This window comes from Gallus gallus, chromosome Z (assembly GCF_016699485.2).
Source record: "Gallus gallus isolate bGalGal1 chromosome Z, bGalGal1.mat.broiler.GRCg7b, whole genome shotgun sequence".
In the NCBI taxonomy this organism is placed as follows: Eukaryota; Metazoa; Chordata; class Aves; order Galliformes; family Phasianidae; genus Gallus; species Gallus gallus.
Genome location: NC_052572.1, coordinates 35146372 through 35164352, shown reverse-complemented (window position 1 = coordinate 35164352; position 17981 = coordinate 35146372). Strand labels below are relative to the sequence as shown.

Genomic DNA, 17981 nt, shown 5'->3' with positions numbered 1-17981 from the left:
AACTGTCATAAACTGGACAAGACTTACAGATGTTAAATTGAAGGACCTCCACTTCTGCTAATATGTATTTATTAGTAACGTTATTTGACACATGTATGACAACTCGTCATAGTTGCTAAAAACCCATCACCAAACCATACCTAATTCAGATTTTATTTTATTTTTCAAAACAAATCTATGCAAGATGCCACATCAGAGCTTTCCTTCCTTCAGTTTAATGAAAATGAAACCTTAAGTAACACTTTGATCAAGGAACCCTACAAGTCATTTTACTTTTTATATGAAAGCAGCTGATGAAATTTTAATAAGGAAGTAAATTTCTACTGCCTCAAAACTACTTGTAAAACACCTTGATTTTTTTGGACAACATACAAAGTAAAGAACTATATCACAGTACAAGAATTAGCTTACTAAATTTACATAAACACTGTACAATGCAGGATTTCAAATGAGTACAGAGAAATTCAAGGTGTTTGATTCCACAACAGTTGCCCATACTGACAAAAATAGAGAAAAGAAATTGCTAGTCTGTGACATGACATATGGCAATAAGATCTCCAAGCAGGTAAGACTGTACAATATAAAATTTTTCTTCTGCCATGTTTTGGTAGAGTTCAGGTACACACAACTTCCTAGCAAGCCTTACTGGCATAGCAATGGTATTGGGCAGACATAGCTACAAGGTATCCAAGCCAGCTCACAAGTTTCATCAAAACATTCCCATTTGTATCTGTCCTGGATAAAAACTGGATAGGCTCTTGTCACACTCCCTGGCAAGGGTTCAAGGAAATTCATTTCAGCAAATGATCACTTCTGAAGAACTTAAAGCAGTCCATTCAGCACTGAACATCCAGAATAAGGACAATCTTCAAAGCAGCTTGCTTTTCCTAAAAAACTGAATTTTTTTTGCAGCCAAGTTATAAGTATCCCCAGTCTTGTATATCTTAGTATGGTTTGGCTTGTGGAACAGACTAAGGCCTAAGGAAGTTTTCAATGGCTAGTTTAGTTTTGGAAAATGATTAAAAAAATTCAGAGCATACTGTAACATTTACACTGAGTTTATGCTTTTGACTTTGCGACTCCATTGCAAAACTCTTAACAAATGCAATAGGATTACGGCAATTCTCCTTCAGTGGACACGGTCAATACCGGTCTACACAGAAAATCTCTCATTCTAGTTTTAATTTTGCAGAGCCTCTTCCTATTGAACATGTTGCCATACGCTTACCAGAATGGTGGGAAGTCCTCTTCAAAATATATCTGCTAGAATAAATTTACCTGCTAGAATAGAGCATGGTCTGATCACGTTGATAACGTTCATCTACATTCAAGGAAGAAGAAGAAATTGTGGTTGCCAGAGAAGCTGCTTCAAACAGAGATGGAGTGCTTGGCACTAAATCCGGCCGGCGGCGTGAACCCAGTACTGAATATACAAAAATAAAGAACAATGCTAACACCTTCCATTTCAGATTGGATTCAGAAGTCTTTATGCAAGTATATGGGGTTACCTGGTACTCTCACTAGGTTCTTGAAGCTTCTAAACATGTTTGAAAGGATGATATTGTGATGTGCCCATACCCACACCCTTTACAAGGCAAATTTCAACTGCTAGCCAGTACATTTAGCAGAATACAAAGCAACCTGATGAACAAATATTAAACAGCAGTACAAATATACGATGAATTCTTCTAAGAGCGAGGACCACTCTCACACTATGTGAGCCATCTTTTCAGACAGGATTAGGTAGTTGGTTCTCCTTCGCATCTGGCTGGAAATGACCTCTGAAAGGGGCAGATTCTGTCTCTTTAAAAAGACTCTGGGGCAAACAAATTGAGCTTGAAAATACTTAATGCAACATATTCATTTAGAAATCAGAGGAAAGAATAGCACTGGCTCTGGCCTTAATCTTCTAACTGTATCGGACAAATTGTTTTAGGATCTCCTGCAAACAAGAAAAGCAAGATCATATTATAACCTTGATATATAAACGACTTTTTCCATGCAGTATCCAAGAATAACCAAACCTAAAGTTCTGAAGACTAGCCAGACTCCAGACCTTCTAGTTCAGGCTTATACAACATTCTTGTAAAAATATGGTTCAGACTGTTGATTTGAAAGGTATTACCTTCTTCATCAAGGCTGGAGTAGCTTTGTCCTTCAGTAATAATGCTGTGCTTTTCATCCTTCCACTCCTGGCTGACGGCAGACACTATTTCTTGTGACGTTGCCTTCAGGGCGGTGATGGAATTGCACCGTTTCTTGGAAGGTGAAGACCTTAAAGCTGTGTTACCAAATGAACACAGGTGTTGTTTAAGTCACTTTAGTGTCTAGTACATCTTTAGCAGCATACAGAAAGGTAAGCCACCTATAAAGCTAGAGTTTCTGGGTACAGATCAGTCTGTAGACTGTATACATCCAGACAGAACGATCACTTATCAAATAGCTTAGAACTAAACACCCAGGCACTCATTGGTTACTCATCAAAGAGCAAAGTACTTCAGTTTATTTGCTTTCCTACTGATCATAGAACAAAAAGACATGTCAGTCAACCAAGCTATGTGTCACTGTTAGAAGTCTCCTACGTGTCAACCTGTGTAATCAGAGACAGGTTGATACAGGAGAAAACAAGACAGGAAAACTGAAAAGTTTTGGTATCTTCTGAGAAGTTATGGCCATTTCCTCGAGCTGGGAATCATTCCTATATAATGATATATGTGCTATCACAGAATTTCTTCAGTGGCACATGTGAAACCTGAACTTTTTTGGGTAAAATAAACACTTCTAAAATGTTCATGGCTTGTATACTCAGAAACTGCCTGTTACAATTCTTAGTAGGGCTCTCCCACTTAGAACAGCACTTTGAGTGAAACACTAGATCTCATCATTGTTACTGCAATTGAATCATGACCTCTGTCTGTAGTTCTCCTTCAGAAGAACACCAGCTAGTCCAGTTAGTGTTTTTCACTTGCCAGCTGCTGACCCTCATGCGTAAGCAGAAAGGTTATGCCAGATGCACTGGAATAATTTATAGTGTACTCTATTACAAAATTCAAGTTACAGACATCAAAGCCACTTGGCTGTGGATTGACACATGCTTAGAAGAATGGAGTCAGAAGCATGGCTCCAGGATATTGCTAAAAAATATAGCACATACTCAGAACAAGGCTTAAGAGCTTAAATTGAAATGTCTTGCTTGAAGTTGATAAGCAACATTCCTAAAGACAGAAACACTCCTACTTTTTTTTTTAAATGAAAAAATGATAATGCATTTGAACAACTAACCCGTATACAAATAGACTAATAGCCTTGTATGCAGATCAATAACAGTGGAATTTTGAAAGAGGTCAATAGCCTGAAAAAATGACAGACAAATTAAAATCATTGAGAAAATAAGGCATCATGTCCCTTAGTTGTACCATAGTTTTCAAATACAGAAAGGCTTCCATCTTGCACTGAGATAAATCCAGCAGTCGAAACCAGAAAGAACTGGAAATACTCAAATGCACAGGGAATGTGTATACTGGAAAGGTTCCAGATAATAAAGCCTTTGAGTAGTGTCTCATACAACACAGCTCCCTAGCAAAATTATTCCATAGTTTAAGAGATCTCAGCCCATGGGGATCATTCCTTTCATCTGAACTTCATATAATTTTTTTTTAAATCATATTTCCTCGCTGTCTTATTTTTATACTAATCACAATGTTGTGCCATAAAGTGATAATTTCAAGTTCACATATTGTGTCATCACCTGTTCCAAAGGTTTTAGTGTTTAGCGCCTTAAGCAGTTAGTTTGTATAAGAATTTGCAGCCAACCTCCTTATGCTTAAATCTCAAATTTTTTTCTACCCTTCATTTCAATTTTGTTCTACCTTTCTCCATATAGGCTTCATTCTTCTTCTTTCAGATAACTAAGGACAACATCAAAAGAGACCTGACTAACACTAATCACAAAGGTACTTACAAAATATCTTCTATCAGTTTGACACAATACCATAGGCTCAATATTACTCCTGTAGCATTTGAACAAAGTGTCTATTCTACCCACCGGCTTTCACCTTCAAAGCACACAGTTAAACAAGATAGGATTATCATACTGCTAACCAGGATCCATTCTAGAACATTTGTTTCTTTATCAACTACATCGTTCTAACCAGCCAGTTGATTTAAATTTACCTGTGAAGAACTCTGCTTTAAAAAAAATCCCAAACTCACAGAACACTGTTTCTTAAAGGATAAGTGTCAGAAACTTGCAATTTTTTTTTTTTAACCAAATGGAGAAGAAAAAACAACTTGCAATTTCATCACCTCCACAGATTTCAAAAATAATTTCACAGCAAAACAGGAAGTTTGTAAAGATGCAACCAACTGATCCGTATGTCTTACATACTAAAGGTTTTATACAAGCTGCCATGATTGTTGAAATAAAACAAAACACAAAACCTCATTGCTCTGATAACCAGAACAGCTTCTCCTAAAACTGATGCTTCAGACTGAAACTCCTTTCAGTAGCATGACCTACGCAAAGAAGAATTATCCATCCTTTCATTAGTATTTATAACACTCTCTGAAAGCTTATTTTCCTGAACACTTGTCACAACATAGCAGACACATAATTAGATCACAAAATTTATCTTTCTATCAATGTCAATATACAGAAACCTATCTTATCTTCAGATGTCCCTTTATACAACAAAAAAACATACAGCAAATACATAATTCCACGACCAGGGTACAATTCCACTAACTCTAATGAAAAACACTCAAGTTCTGCTAATATAAGTGCTACATGATCTGCTAATATAAGTGCTATATGACCTTGTAGAAAAGATTCTTTTATTACCAGGACAGAAGTGTTACAAAATAATGATTATGAATATACCTAGAAGAGCAAACTCAACTGTTATTTTCTTACCTTGAACTTTCTTGAAAACTCTTGTATTCATAAATTTTAAAAATCTATCCGCGTAAAAACTTGGTCTGTGAACTGAAACTGTATCCTGCAAGATTGAAAAAGGTCTTAGTCACATTTTCCGAAAAAAAATCAAAATTATATTGTCAAGATAAAAATTCAGCACATCAGGTAAACGGTACCATATGTTTCCGGTCTACTCAAAGCAACAAAGCCCCAGCAATTCTTTCCTTTAAGGAAAGATAGCTCTAGGTGAAAGTATTACATTTACGAAATTATGAGTTCAAAGTTAAGTAGCTATGCTCTGCAAAATCTTTGCAGAATTTGAAAATGCTATTTTTCAGAACACATCAGTTTTTTTAATGTCTTGCTAACCGGCCACTGTTCTGTGTAAGTCATAAAGACTAGATCCCCTTCCCTGCTTTCTGAAAGGTCAACAAATAGAATCAGAGCATGTATTAAGAGATCAACCTAAAAGATTTCAGAAACAGTTTAGATGATGTGGTGATGGTAGACTACAAGTATACCAGAGTTCTCTCTTTCCTGGTTAACAGAAAACAAAGTTCCATTACTTAAAATACTAGCAATTAAAAGAAAAAAAACAAAACCAAAAACATTTACCCCATCATAAACAAGAGCTTTCCATGAATGTTCCAGTTTCTTCATTAACCTAAGTACACAAAAAAAGAGTCAGAGCTGCTCTGTAAGATGTCCACATTTGTAAGTAATTTCAGAATAGTTTATTCAGTAAAAGTATGAAATTCAATTGCCACTTACCTGTAAGACTGCAGAATATCAATGATCCCCATAAATAAAAGCAGCTTTTCTCCTTTATGGCTTTTAGCTGGAATACCTCCCATTCTGACAGAAACAATAAAAATGTAGTTAGAATCTCTGACTGCTGCTTTGTAGGTGAACTGTACCTACCTACGCATCCAAAGAAATGAGATAACTTTAAAGCTAGATGCTACAATGCAAATTTAGATGTAGTTCATTTAGCACAGAACTGATTTTAAATGGCAAGCTTAAAGTACTTTAGATAGACTGGTACATACTTATCATAAACAAGGTATATTTGGGGGTGATTTTTTGATAGGATTACACTGGGCTTTTAGCAGCAATACTGCACTTCTCATTATCTGAGTAGCACCCAATATCTTCACCGCTACATGATGCCTTGTCTTCCATACATAATAGCCACAGGAGCTTTCTTGGATGACCTATGTAATTCAGCTGTATCTTTAAGTAAAAAAACAAACAAACAAACAACAATGCAAACCAAAACCAAAAACCAACACCCCCTGCCCCTGTCATCATACAAGAGCATTCATCATGCCCTGTGTAAAAGTTATACTGCAGAAACTCAATGAAATTCAGCTCTTTGTCTGATTTATATTCTAAACCTCAGAACATCTGGAAACTCTATAAATGCAAGTACCATGGTTCTCCCATTTGTCTGCTGTAGGTTTAAACACGCTTTCATGTTGTTAATTGTATTTACAAAATCAGCTCCCTCAAAAGCTGTGAGAAAAGTAAATCCTCCTAATATGCAATTAAACCCTCATTATACTCAAGAATTGACTATACAGAATAAGAACGGTGATTATAATATCCTCACTGATAATGGATGTATTCCAAAGGAAACAATAGAATTAAATAGAACTGTCTATATAAATACATTACTGCTGCTGTTTTTGCTATATAGAAATGTAAGACAAAAGCAGCCACTCTTAACCTTAAGAAATAGTGTACATGAATATGACTGCACTTCAGCAGTAATTATACAATCCTATGTATTGAGTATACTACCTTAATATCAAAAGTAAACACTATAGAGACACTCATTTCAGTGTTAATAGTTTTTACTTATGGCTCATTGAGCTGTTTCTAGTTAAGACTAGTTTATATCTGGGACTCTTATAATGGTTGCTTCATAAAATTTATTTCATAAACGAAACTAACAAAATTTGCAATCTGCTATTTAAATGTATCAGTCAACTACTCAACATTTCTACTCCTCAGTCTCCAGCAAGTCTTGACAGCGAAGCTTTGAAAAAGTTAAAATGCAAGATCTTCCAATTCCTGAAATACAATTGAGTCTTGAATGTTTTGCCAATAAATATCATGTGACACTGACTGAAGAAATTTTAATGTCAACATTAATGGCGTGGTATGGCACTTACGTGTTTGTTGTCTCTGTTACAACAGAGTCCCCTGACTTCCCAGGCCCTTGTATAGACTCCATGGCTGTGGAATAGAGAACTTTCTGTCCTCCAGGACGTTTCCCATCAGATGCATTCTGTGAGCTTTCGCCCTCTTTTTCTCTCACGTTACTGTTCAGTACGTGTATTCCCAGTAACAGACTGTAATCCATGATCTTAAAACTTTCTAGAACCTATGAACAAAGAAGAACTGGCTGCAGCAAAATGAAAAAAGGCTACATACGGTTGTGTTACACAGCAGCATTTTGAGAACCTCAGTAAAAACAAGCCTTCACAGCACACTTTTCCTCAGTTGGGAGAATGTGCAATAAGAGCTCTAAAAATAATGTTTTACTACTCCACAGAAGTTAAATGCTAGTTATCTTGTTACCTCTTTGCTTATTTAACACCTGAGGAAAGAAATATACAAAACAAATGTAACATAATGTCGCTCTGTAATCAAGAAAGATACATGCACTCTTTTTTATTTATATACAATAATGAATTAATAGTTCCACTATATACTTAAGAACTACATATACCTCTAATGCCTGTTCCAAGTTCTTTATGGAGAAATTCTGCCTATGCTGAAGTAGTACTCTCTCCTCCACCTCCTGTTTTAACTCAAAAAGTATTCCTGAAGCATTTCCCAATGTCAGGTAAACCACTTGCTACTGCCTTCTTCTAGAGCCTTCTTCTCTAACACTTTTGTACCATATATTTCTAGTCAGTGACGTCATTATGAGACCTGTCATACCTCCATTAAAAGGCAATATGTTCAAGTCAACACGTAAACATGAAATAAAACAAGCAGTAATCACAGCGAGTAGTGTAACAAAAGCGTTAGTAGACTGAGGCTGGATTAGTACCCCTGATAATGATTGTGCTATGTGGAAGGAGAGAAATTAGTAGCAACAGGATAATTTGCAGCGCCATTTAACTTTCCTTCCATTCATTCACCTCAGCAATGATTTATGGTATGCTTTAACACACAATGCCCAAATGTAATGGTGTAATTTTGTCTGAATTAAAAGGTAGTAGCACATCTTTCTACCTCAATGGGAACAAAATGTGATTTTATAATGACGACAAATAAGGAGCAGAAACTCGTTATGTTAGGAGTTGATTCTTATGTTAAGAGCTGTCTTACTGTCACAGATAACCAAAAGCACAAATATTTTTATGCAAAACACAGCGTTGGCACGTGAACTCTACGACATACTGCAAATCCAAAACGAAATTTGCTGGCAACCTCCTGGAAATGTTTTATGGTCTGTGAATTTGTATAAAGAAAAGGCAGCCTACTACCTAATAAAGATCTCCAAAGATAACTTTAATTTCAATGACCAAATAAATGCAAAGAGGCAGGAAAGCTCCTTTCCACTCCATTTACATTTCTTACGTACTTGTCAAAGTAACTAGAAGCTGAATTCTTTCCTGCCTCTGGTATTTGTTTCCATGAGACTCAATGGCTTAATTTTTGCACGACTGTTAGTACATGAAGTGAAGAAAGCAAGCATAACACAAAGTAGCCCAAGTGAGGAAAGGCATGGACTCATACCGATTTCCTGAGAGAAAGTAGGAGATTAGACAGTGTGGTAAGTTTGACCTTGTTCAGAGTATCCCGCACCAAGGTGGGTTAGTTATGAATGGAACAAGAAAAATGCCTATGTAGGTATGGCTATTACTACTCCAGAGCACCCAGGTTTCAGGATACAAGAAAAGCATATTTTAAATTACCACGTGACAACATAAGGAAAAGTTATTGCTCATTGTGCGTTGCTGGCTATTAACTTCCTGCTTTATAATCACAAACTGGAAGAATAGCACAGCAAATAGATGTGAAGCCCAGACACGTGGCATCAAATAAATCCTAGAATTTCCCTTACCATTTGCTAGTTACTAAGCTTTGCTATGATTTTCTCATACACATTATTATACAATGCAGCCACTAAAAATATGCAATCAGTAGAAGTCTGCCATGACATACTCAATTAGCTTCTGTGCAGGCTGAAAAAAAAATACCAAAACAAAAAACACAATTCACCCTCAATAACGTTACCACAACAAGAACAGCTAATAACACTATCTACGCAAAGCCAGATTTCAGCAGCATGTCAAGCTTGCAAAAAAGCATTATCACTTTTTACATTTAAAATACCTGGCAATTCTGCCTTCAATCTATTCCTTGCCCTCTTTTGAATTACCTTACATTACAGCCATTGTGATTTAACTGCATTAATTCATTATCCACATTTCGGATTCGATGCAACCTCATGGAAAGCTATGGCGTAACGTGCTGGTCCTTATTCCACAGGGATGGACCTCTTACATAATAAAATTAATCTTTCTGATTGCATCAACTCATCATTGCCACTTAAACCCATAGTGCTTTTGTTGTACAATGGACAGAATTTTTTTTTTTTTTTGACAACTTACATTTTTGTTCTAAAAATCACTGGAAAGAAACACCAGAAAAATAGGAAGGTATTCTGCTATCCTAACTACTTTTCATAAGCAGCATCAAGTTTTTGCTATAAAGGTACTGAAAGGAGTTCTTAGTCTATTGCAAAAAAAAAAAAAACCCCAAACTACAAAAGATCAACAACTAAGAGAAATCAGTTCTATAAAGGCATGTATTCACAGCAAAATGAGAAAGCTCATTAAAATACCTGATGTCATCTGTATGGTATCACTAGAAATTGATATTAACGCTCAGGAATGTGTCCCTTGTGAAGGAAAAGTGAGAGAAACCCATCTTTACTCATGTAACCATTGTGAGATGTGCCCTGTTGACAGAATGGTACTGGGAAACTTCTTCAAGAACACTGTTGTGTTTGGTAATGACAAATGAATGTTCTTGTCGCGTACTTGTTTGTGCATAAATACGCACGTATATACGCACATATATACGCACATGTTTTTCCAACAGGATGTTGTCAGCTGGTCACAAAGCAGTGCTTGCTGCTCTGGCAGCCTCCAGCTGGTAAGCCTCTCAGCCTTCTATCCCTAAGCACTACCTTGCCTTCATAATATATAAAAGCCCAATCAAACTGCATCTCAAAATACATTGTTTCTCAACAAGGAAAAATAACTCCTTGAATCAGATTTTCTCTTTTCTAAGCTAATCAGATGCTAAAGTGCTCCATGAGTCATCTTAGACAAAGTCACACTGAACAACCTCAGCCAGTGACTAACAACAAAGCGCATATTTCTGCTATGTAATTTCATTTTATACCACATATAGCCCAGGGTAGGTACTGACAGCAAAATCTCTGTTCATGCTGCTAACCACAAAAAGCTCCTGCAAGTCAACAGGCAATTTTCACAGAATCAAAGGAAATACTACTTAGAGAAAGGTAATTTTATAAGTTTATGAAAAGAAAAAACTTGTAAGTTTAACCACAGAAGCAGGCTTTTCCTCTCCTATAAGAGTTTCAGAAAAGGGGCATAGGAACTAATATAACAGAAATAAGATAAATTCAACAGCTAATCAATGGTCACATTTTTTAAAGAAAAAGATAAAAACACAAAAGAAAAGACTGTCTCACAAAAATATGCACTCTCAGAAACAAGTGTGCAAATTTCCAATGTCTACTGAGAGGTGGTGTTGCATCAAACTCAACAAAAGCAGTTTTGTTGAAGAGCAACTTCGGAATAAGTAGGCTTAGTTTCCATTTAAAATTATCAGAAGGGAAATCTTCTAATATAAAAAGCTGAACTCAGTTATTTGGTTTGCAATTCTACTTTAAGATCTTAGTAGTAGTGCATTTTGCCCTAAATTCTTGAAAAATGCTAGGCAATGAGAAAGAATAACATAACAACAAACAAGCATGACTTGAAGCCCTATTCTGACCAGCAATGAAAAATGGTGTTCACAAATTTTCATACTACAGATAGCACAGATATTAGCTATGTAATAGTCACAATACTCCTAAGGGGCATTCAGTTATTCTACTGACTTTTTTTAATGCAAAAATACGGGGTAGAAATAAAGTACTCCTTCAAAGAGGGATCACTGCATCAACCTTCATATTAACTGTTAGGAATGTTTTTTGTTTCCTCAACTGCAGCAAAACACCTTAAGGAAAGGGGTGAAGAATGAAAGAGCAAAGATTATCTGAATCTCAGTTTTAGTTATTGCTGTATTTACTGAGAAAAAAATTATTTTTCCAGAATTTGGAAGACATATCCCCAGTGAAGTCATAACACATGCAGCATCTCCAGGCATACTTTGTCCTTAAATCATTAGCACTTCAATTGAAAACTTCAAAAAAACCCAAAACGTCTTCCTACTGAAAAAGAAAATCTAATCATTAATGCAAGACAAAAAAACCTTGCAATTGGAGTGAGCTGACTTGTCTGTTAGTGCAAAACAACATTTGTCTGTGTTTTAAGAGTGACAGGTGCCCTTAACAGGCCCACTAAGGTCACTGAGAAGAATAAATTTTGAGCTTATAAGTGAGCTACTTAATATGCCTCATTAGGAAAACAAAAGCCAGTCTGAAGTAACAAATGAAGATCACTAGTGCTCTTGTAAACACGTCTTGTTTTCTTCCTCCTCCCTTTTTAAGTAGCCATAGAATAAATCTCAACGTTAGTTTTTAGAATATCAAGTCTTCGCAATTTCCCTGGGGAATTTGACCTCAGGATAAATAAATGCTGTTCGATTTGCATAGACAGTTTTTCTGTCTCCAGTATTTACATACACTGAAAAGTGTTACGCAAGAGGAGGGAGAAATACTGGGAAATTGCATGCTTAGTGACAGAGGTTATCGCAGCACATGCAGACAAGCATCTTACTGAGCAGACACTAATAGCAAAATAAAGAGCAAAAGAGCACTGCTTAGAAGAATTTGTTCCATTTCACCAATTTCTACAGTAACTGCACTGACATACACCCTTAACTAGCCCTTTACAATTTTGTTTTCTCTTGGATTCAGCAGCAGGTAGAAAAGAAAAACCCCACCGAGCTGTATTTAATAGGATAGTCAAAATTCCTGCATATGACTAGTTGACATTCAAGGGCATACTGCATCCGTGCAAGCAGACAAGCAAAGATTTACATGAGAAAAAAATCCATGAATTTCCAAAGAATAGACAGTCATGTCATTCATTTAAAGTTATGCTAATGTGCTTTATTAGGTAGTTAGATGAGTTTGTGGAAAACTATCTCCGACTAATCCTGACACTGTCCGTTTTAAAAAGGGACCTTCTCCTTTATTCCTTGTGATCAACAGGTACCTGTAAAACTCTTTTTTTTTTTAAACATATGAAGTTCAAAAGGCAACCTTTCCTACTCATGTGTTTGGACTGCAATTCCTGGTATCCGAGAACATGCCTGGTGTCTTCTCCTACACTTTCTACCCAGAAGACAGGTAGTTTGACTTACGAAATTACCTAAGAGCTTCAGTAAAGATCAAGCATGCAATAATGGTTGCCTAGCTTTACTTTGATTTGGTAGCACCTACGAACAATAAAATGTCACAGTTAATTCACTTCTAGCCTCTCTTACACAATCTGAGTCATGCTCACATTCCTTGTACCTAAAAATTCAGTTAGTGAGGTGGTTTATCCTTGATCTATATGGAAGTATTCCTCCATACAGAATTCCCGTGGGATTAGGTGTTTACAAAACACAACAGAGATAAGTCTGATGTGGAGTTAATTCTGTGCATCTTTAACAAAACAAAACCAAACAACAAGGTTGAAAATGCACCTTAACCTGTCTTCACTGATTTTGGTTTTACTTAGTATTTGTTTAAAGCTTTTATATCTTTGTTTCATCCTGAGTACAACAGTTTCTGTTAATGTTTGTCAGAACGGAATTTTATTTGAAAATTGGAGAATTCACCTTGTTTTTAGTAGCTTACAGTTTGACATGGCATAACAGGAGGATTACTACAAATAAAATACAGTTTAAGTAGCAGTGATTTAAACATCCATCTCCCGGTACTCTCAGTATTTAGCATCATATAAAAAACAGGCATGTTGGCTTTAGAAACTTGAGATGAATAAGGCTTCAAAGAAAACATTTTCAGTGAGGGTGTTCAGGCCAGTAGAATGTGCATCAGTAGCACCACTGGGCTGTATTCCATCTCAGCTCCCAGTCATTACAGCAGTGCCTGCTTACAAGAATACGATAGATTTTCACAAGTCCTTCAGCTCCATCCTCTGCCTAATAGGTACCCTCTTATCAAAGTTGCAGAGAGAAGCAATATATGCAGACTAACTCTCCAGCCATGGCCCACCACTGCCGTGCCTGCCAGCGCATTCCTTGGAAACTAAGCTGAGATGTATCAGGGGACCAGCTTGGCTGCAAAAGGGAGCCACAGCATGGCTTGAATGTGAAAAGGCAGCATACTAGCTGGGACAAAACGGACAGCCCATAATAAAGGAACTGAGACACAAGCCTCAGGCAAGTAGAGATTGCATTCATTGTCAGTGAAACTAACAATCTGCTAGAGGTGAGGTGCTTAAGAGGTGTCAAGGGCAGCAATAAGAGTTTCTACAGCTAAAACAGCACTAGAAGGCTGACCAAGGAAAATGTCAGCTTGCTGCTGGGTTGGGTGTGCCTGTGACAGGAGGCAGAGATAAGGCAGTTCCTCATCGCATTCTCTGTTGCCAGCAGAAAGGTCAGCCAGGCTTCTTGCCTAGTGATATGGCTGCAGGAGTAGTTACTGCCTGGGGATGTTAATATTAAAAAAAAAGCAAGAATAAAAAGTGTTGCTTACTGACTCTGATGCTTCACACAGCTCTCAAGTAACACATGCCAAGACTTTCCCAATAGTTTCTAACAAAGCTGGAAGAGTCCTCCTTCATTACAACAAGTAAATTATCAATTCCTGTTTTTACTTTTCAACTGTGTTCCCCCTTTTAGATTCTGTTTATTATATTCCATGTAACAGGTTACCCTCCAGGCTTTGCCTGGGTAAGTAACCTTCAAGAAGTGGAGGAGGGTGCACAAAAGGGCGTCCAGAATGCTGAAGCATTCTGCATTATCACACATGGCAGGAGCTCAGGAAATGCTCAATGCAAGAGGCTACAAAAAGAACAATGCCTGATGTTAGATAAATGTCTAATGCTGAATATGCAGCTGAACGTTAGATCACCCAGCTTTACAAATCAAGCACAAGACATTGCAGATTTCTGTGTTAATTAAACAAAAAGTACTATTCATGTGCAAAAAAACCCACTTTCCATCTTGCACCACAGATGGCAATGAACAATTGCCAGAATTGCCATGTTCAGGATGCCTCTTCTATGCCTTCTTCATTCTATGCATTTTTGTTTTATCACCAAAAATTATGGTCTTTTCTTTCCACAACCCCCATCGATTCTTTTGGACCTCTGTGGGATCTGAATAGCTCCTCTTTTTTCTAACTTTACATTTTCTTACTTTTCCTACCCCCAAAAATAAAAATAAATAAAAATAAAAATAATTTTTTACAGCAATTCGGCCTACAGAAGACACTGATATCACTCACTAGGTTCACACCGGCCGTCATCCTTCCCTACCTCAGAAATCTCATGTGGACATCAAGCAGTACCTTCCAGCTTGGGAAATTACTTTGCTCCAGAACTAAGACAGCTGCCACAAGACACACCTCCATTATTCAGTTTATTAGCTTCTGTCCACTTAGAATGAGACAGAGCCACCAAAGCAGTACTGAGCCAGCAACTCTTAACACTCTCCAATCTTACATAACGACAGTATTACATGTCTATTCGCTGCATATCAGAAAAGGTTCATTAAAAACTTCAAATTAATGGAAAACAGTAGTAATAATAAAAAATACTCTACTGAGCTATTCTCCTAGATTTAGCTGTATTTTCACAAGCAGGTCTTAAATCCTAATAACTAACTAAAACACAATCTTCATCAATGCTTTGACATTGTTTTTTCTAATTATGTTGCATAATAGAGAGGGACTTGGCAGGTTAAGCAACTGGGAGAATCATATCCTGCTCCCTGTTTTGCTGAACTAAATCTAGAATAGACATGAACAGAGAAGTTGATATAGTCAACACATTTTACTCACTCGACAATCCCGCTGTAATGTTTTCATTAATGCACTGTGAGTTTCAGAGTCAAAATACAACCCTTCATGCATGTCTTGCAAGAAATCCAAGTCTTTGAATGTTGGGTTGGACTTCTCCCTCTCTTTTCTTGATGCTCTCCGTTTATATGTGGAGCCTTTCAAGTCATATGTGAAATTCATTTTCAAGGCTCGTGGCAAAACATTGTTCATTACAACAATTCTAATATTAATGCCTCCTGACTGAACACAGTATAGCCCATAAAACTTGGGTAGAAGCGTCCTTGGATTCTGGTTCAGATTCTAGAACAAAAGAGATAGATTTAAATATGTTTACTTTTAAGAATGTACATAATTAAGAAAGTTATTTTTATGCCAAAGGAAAGTAACAAAGAGCAAGGGAACAGAACAGATTTTCCTATTAAGTGCAGTTTCCTTGAACTACTGACTTTCTTAAACACAACAGGCTACTCTGAGAAGAAAGTGAAAGTAAGAAGTCTACCACAAAACAAACCTTCTGTGATGCCCAGGGACTTCACATAACCACACTGTCCTTTCAGTGTGAAGGGTAAACACGAGTCTTCGAAGAAAAAAAAATTGGATGCTGCTACCAACACACACTGCTTCTTGACAGGTGATTCCAATTTAGTTTGAACTGCCACAATCATACTTCCTATCATGTGCTGTTCTGACAAATGAGTGCATCTCTGATTCCGCACGTATGGCAGGTTTCTCTTACCCACATCCCATGAAAGCGTAGACTGGGCTAGCCTAACATATCCCAAAGATTTAATTTATTGTTTTGATCTGAATAACCTTTGCATTTCACACGTGGGAAGAAGTTTGGGTCAGTTGCCCTAACTTGGATTCTGAAACAGAAGAGTTCCCATCTTTGTGAGGCTTTTCATTATGAAGGTTAGTGCCAAATGATCAGGTTGTCTCCACATGAGTCTGAGGTCATAACAGAATCATGACACGCCATCAAAATAGTAGGAGATTACAAGAGAGCCAAGAGTAAAAATCATCTTTCTGAACACAACTACTCTCTTGTGGTTTTCATGCCAAAAACTGAAAGAGAAAACCTACTTCAAGTCTTGCATTCTTACAAAGTTAGAATATATACCTATGGGAACAAACTGCTTTCATGGAAACAGGGTGATGAAAGCTTTATACTTTGGAAATCCTTGCATATGTTAAGAGCAAGAATAAAGTTCCTAGAAACAAAGAAAAGTGGTCTTACATTTACTTGCAGTAATGCTCAACTCAAACTTATGCTGAGCTGATCATCCTGACTGCACACAAGAAAAAGGAGTACCTGCCACCGTAGGTTTTTTTTTTTAAATGCTATCACCGCATCATTTTTTTCTAAACAAACACTAAATCTCTATTATGTTACTGTAATCATGACTACATTTCTCATTCTTAGTACAAATGGGAAGACAACACTAAGTGCTTGCTTAAGAAAACACAAAAAGAAAAGAAAACCTGGCCAACAATAATCAGAGGTGTTATATTCCAAAGTCCTGCATACTACCCAGAAGAATCTCGATATGCACATTGAGTAGTTTTTGTTGAAAAAAAGGAGAACTGTTTAATTTATTTTGGATTGATGATTTCTGTTTCTAATGCCCGACACACGTAAAACAATAAATTTAGCATTAGCTCTCAGAAAAGCCCTAATTAAAACTTATGTATTGAACAAATTATATTGGTAAGAATACTTTTAACATCATTGTTTTAATACATGAGAAACCGAAGTAGTCCAGAAACAAAAGAGAAAGTGACTGGCTTAGTTTCTTTGTCCACTCTGAGTGAAACGCAGAGGGTAGACAAACAAAAAAAGGAGAAAAAAAGTTGAATTAGAAATTTAGAAGTCTTTTTTGTTACCAACTTATTAGAAGCAAAGTTTGGTAGCATTTCAGAAGATGATGTTCAGCTTCACCTTGGATGCTAAGGGAATAACTATTATCTTAAATGTATTCTTGATTTATATCCATTCTTTCTGATGGATGTGGGAGTACAAATTTGAAAGGTAAAAAATCTTATGAAAAATATGGGTAAAGTCATCAAATGAAACCTAATCCCTAGAAGTGTGAAGTAAAACTGCACATATATACGTGTCATGGTTTTATGTAATGAATATAAAGGCGAGTAACTTCAGTTACTTACCATATAATAACCTGGCAAGAGCTTCTGAAGAAACTCAGCCTCCTTGTGTTGAACTGTTTTGATGATGAACTCGTCATCACTAGTTACAAAAAATAAGGACCCACTGGCACCTGGATTGGACAATTCAATTAAAGGCTCACTGCAGATTGAATACTGGAAGAAACAAAAAAAGTTTTTTAATGCCAATGCATGCATTACTAAAATAGAAGTTTAATACAAAGAACTGCAGCTGCAAATACACAGAGGAGTCAAGGAGCTCTATCCTTTGGGCCTCAACAGCAAAAATACTACAGTACAGCAAACTGGGTCACAGCAATTTGAGGATATGTGGCACAGTTGTGGAAGCAGTACAACATTCCACGAACCACTGCACCAGATAAATTCTCAAGGCAGTGAACTGATGGAAACAATCCATCCTCACATTATCAGCACTGCAAATCCATGAACCTGAAGATGATATTTTCTTTTTAGCTGTTCACTTTTCACAGACATTTACTTATGAAACATGTGGGAAGTATGTCAAAAGAAAGGCACGAGGAGTACTGGTGTTGTACAACACACAAATAAGTAATTCATATCCTATGCAACTAGGGCTGATACCATTAGAATAATCATCTCAGTGTAACTGCTGATGTAGTTTTCTGATAATTTGCCAGGATAACT

The 17981-nt window shown here is 36.7% G+C and overlaps 1 protein-coding gene across 39 annotated transcripts in view; it reads right to left on the bottom strand.

Moving 5' to 3' along the window:
- The window catches only part of PIP5K1B (phosphatidylinositol-4-phosphate 5-kinase type 1 beta), a 94694-nt gene that overhangs the window by 16723 nt on the left and 59990 nt on the right, over nt 1–17981 (bottom strand). For 36 of the 39 annotated variants that reach the window (XM_046905355.1, XM_046905359.1, XM_040655534.2 and 33 more), the window contains 8 exons: nt 17319–17471; nt 15153–15452; nt 7093–7304; nt 5687–5770; nt 5531–5579; nt 4913–4997; nt 2126–2281; nt 1279–1423 (listed from right to left, as the gene is read on the bottom strand). In XM_046905355.1, the coding sequence (XP_046761311.1) occupies nt 1279–1423; nt 2126–2281; nt 4913–4997; nt 5531–5579; nt 5687–5770; nt 7093–7304; nt 15153–15452; nt 17319–17471 (1184 nt within the window). Of the gene's footprint in view, nt 1–1274; nt 1943–2125; nt 2282–4912; nt 4998–5530; nt 5580–5686; nt 5771–7092; nt 7305–15152; nt 15453–17318; nt 17472–17981 lie in introns of those variants that run through there. The other 3 variants (XM_040655543.2, XM_040655544.2, XM_015280283.4) reach the window with 2 other exon arrangements.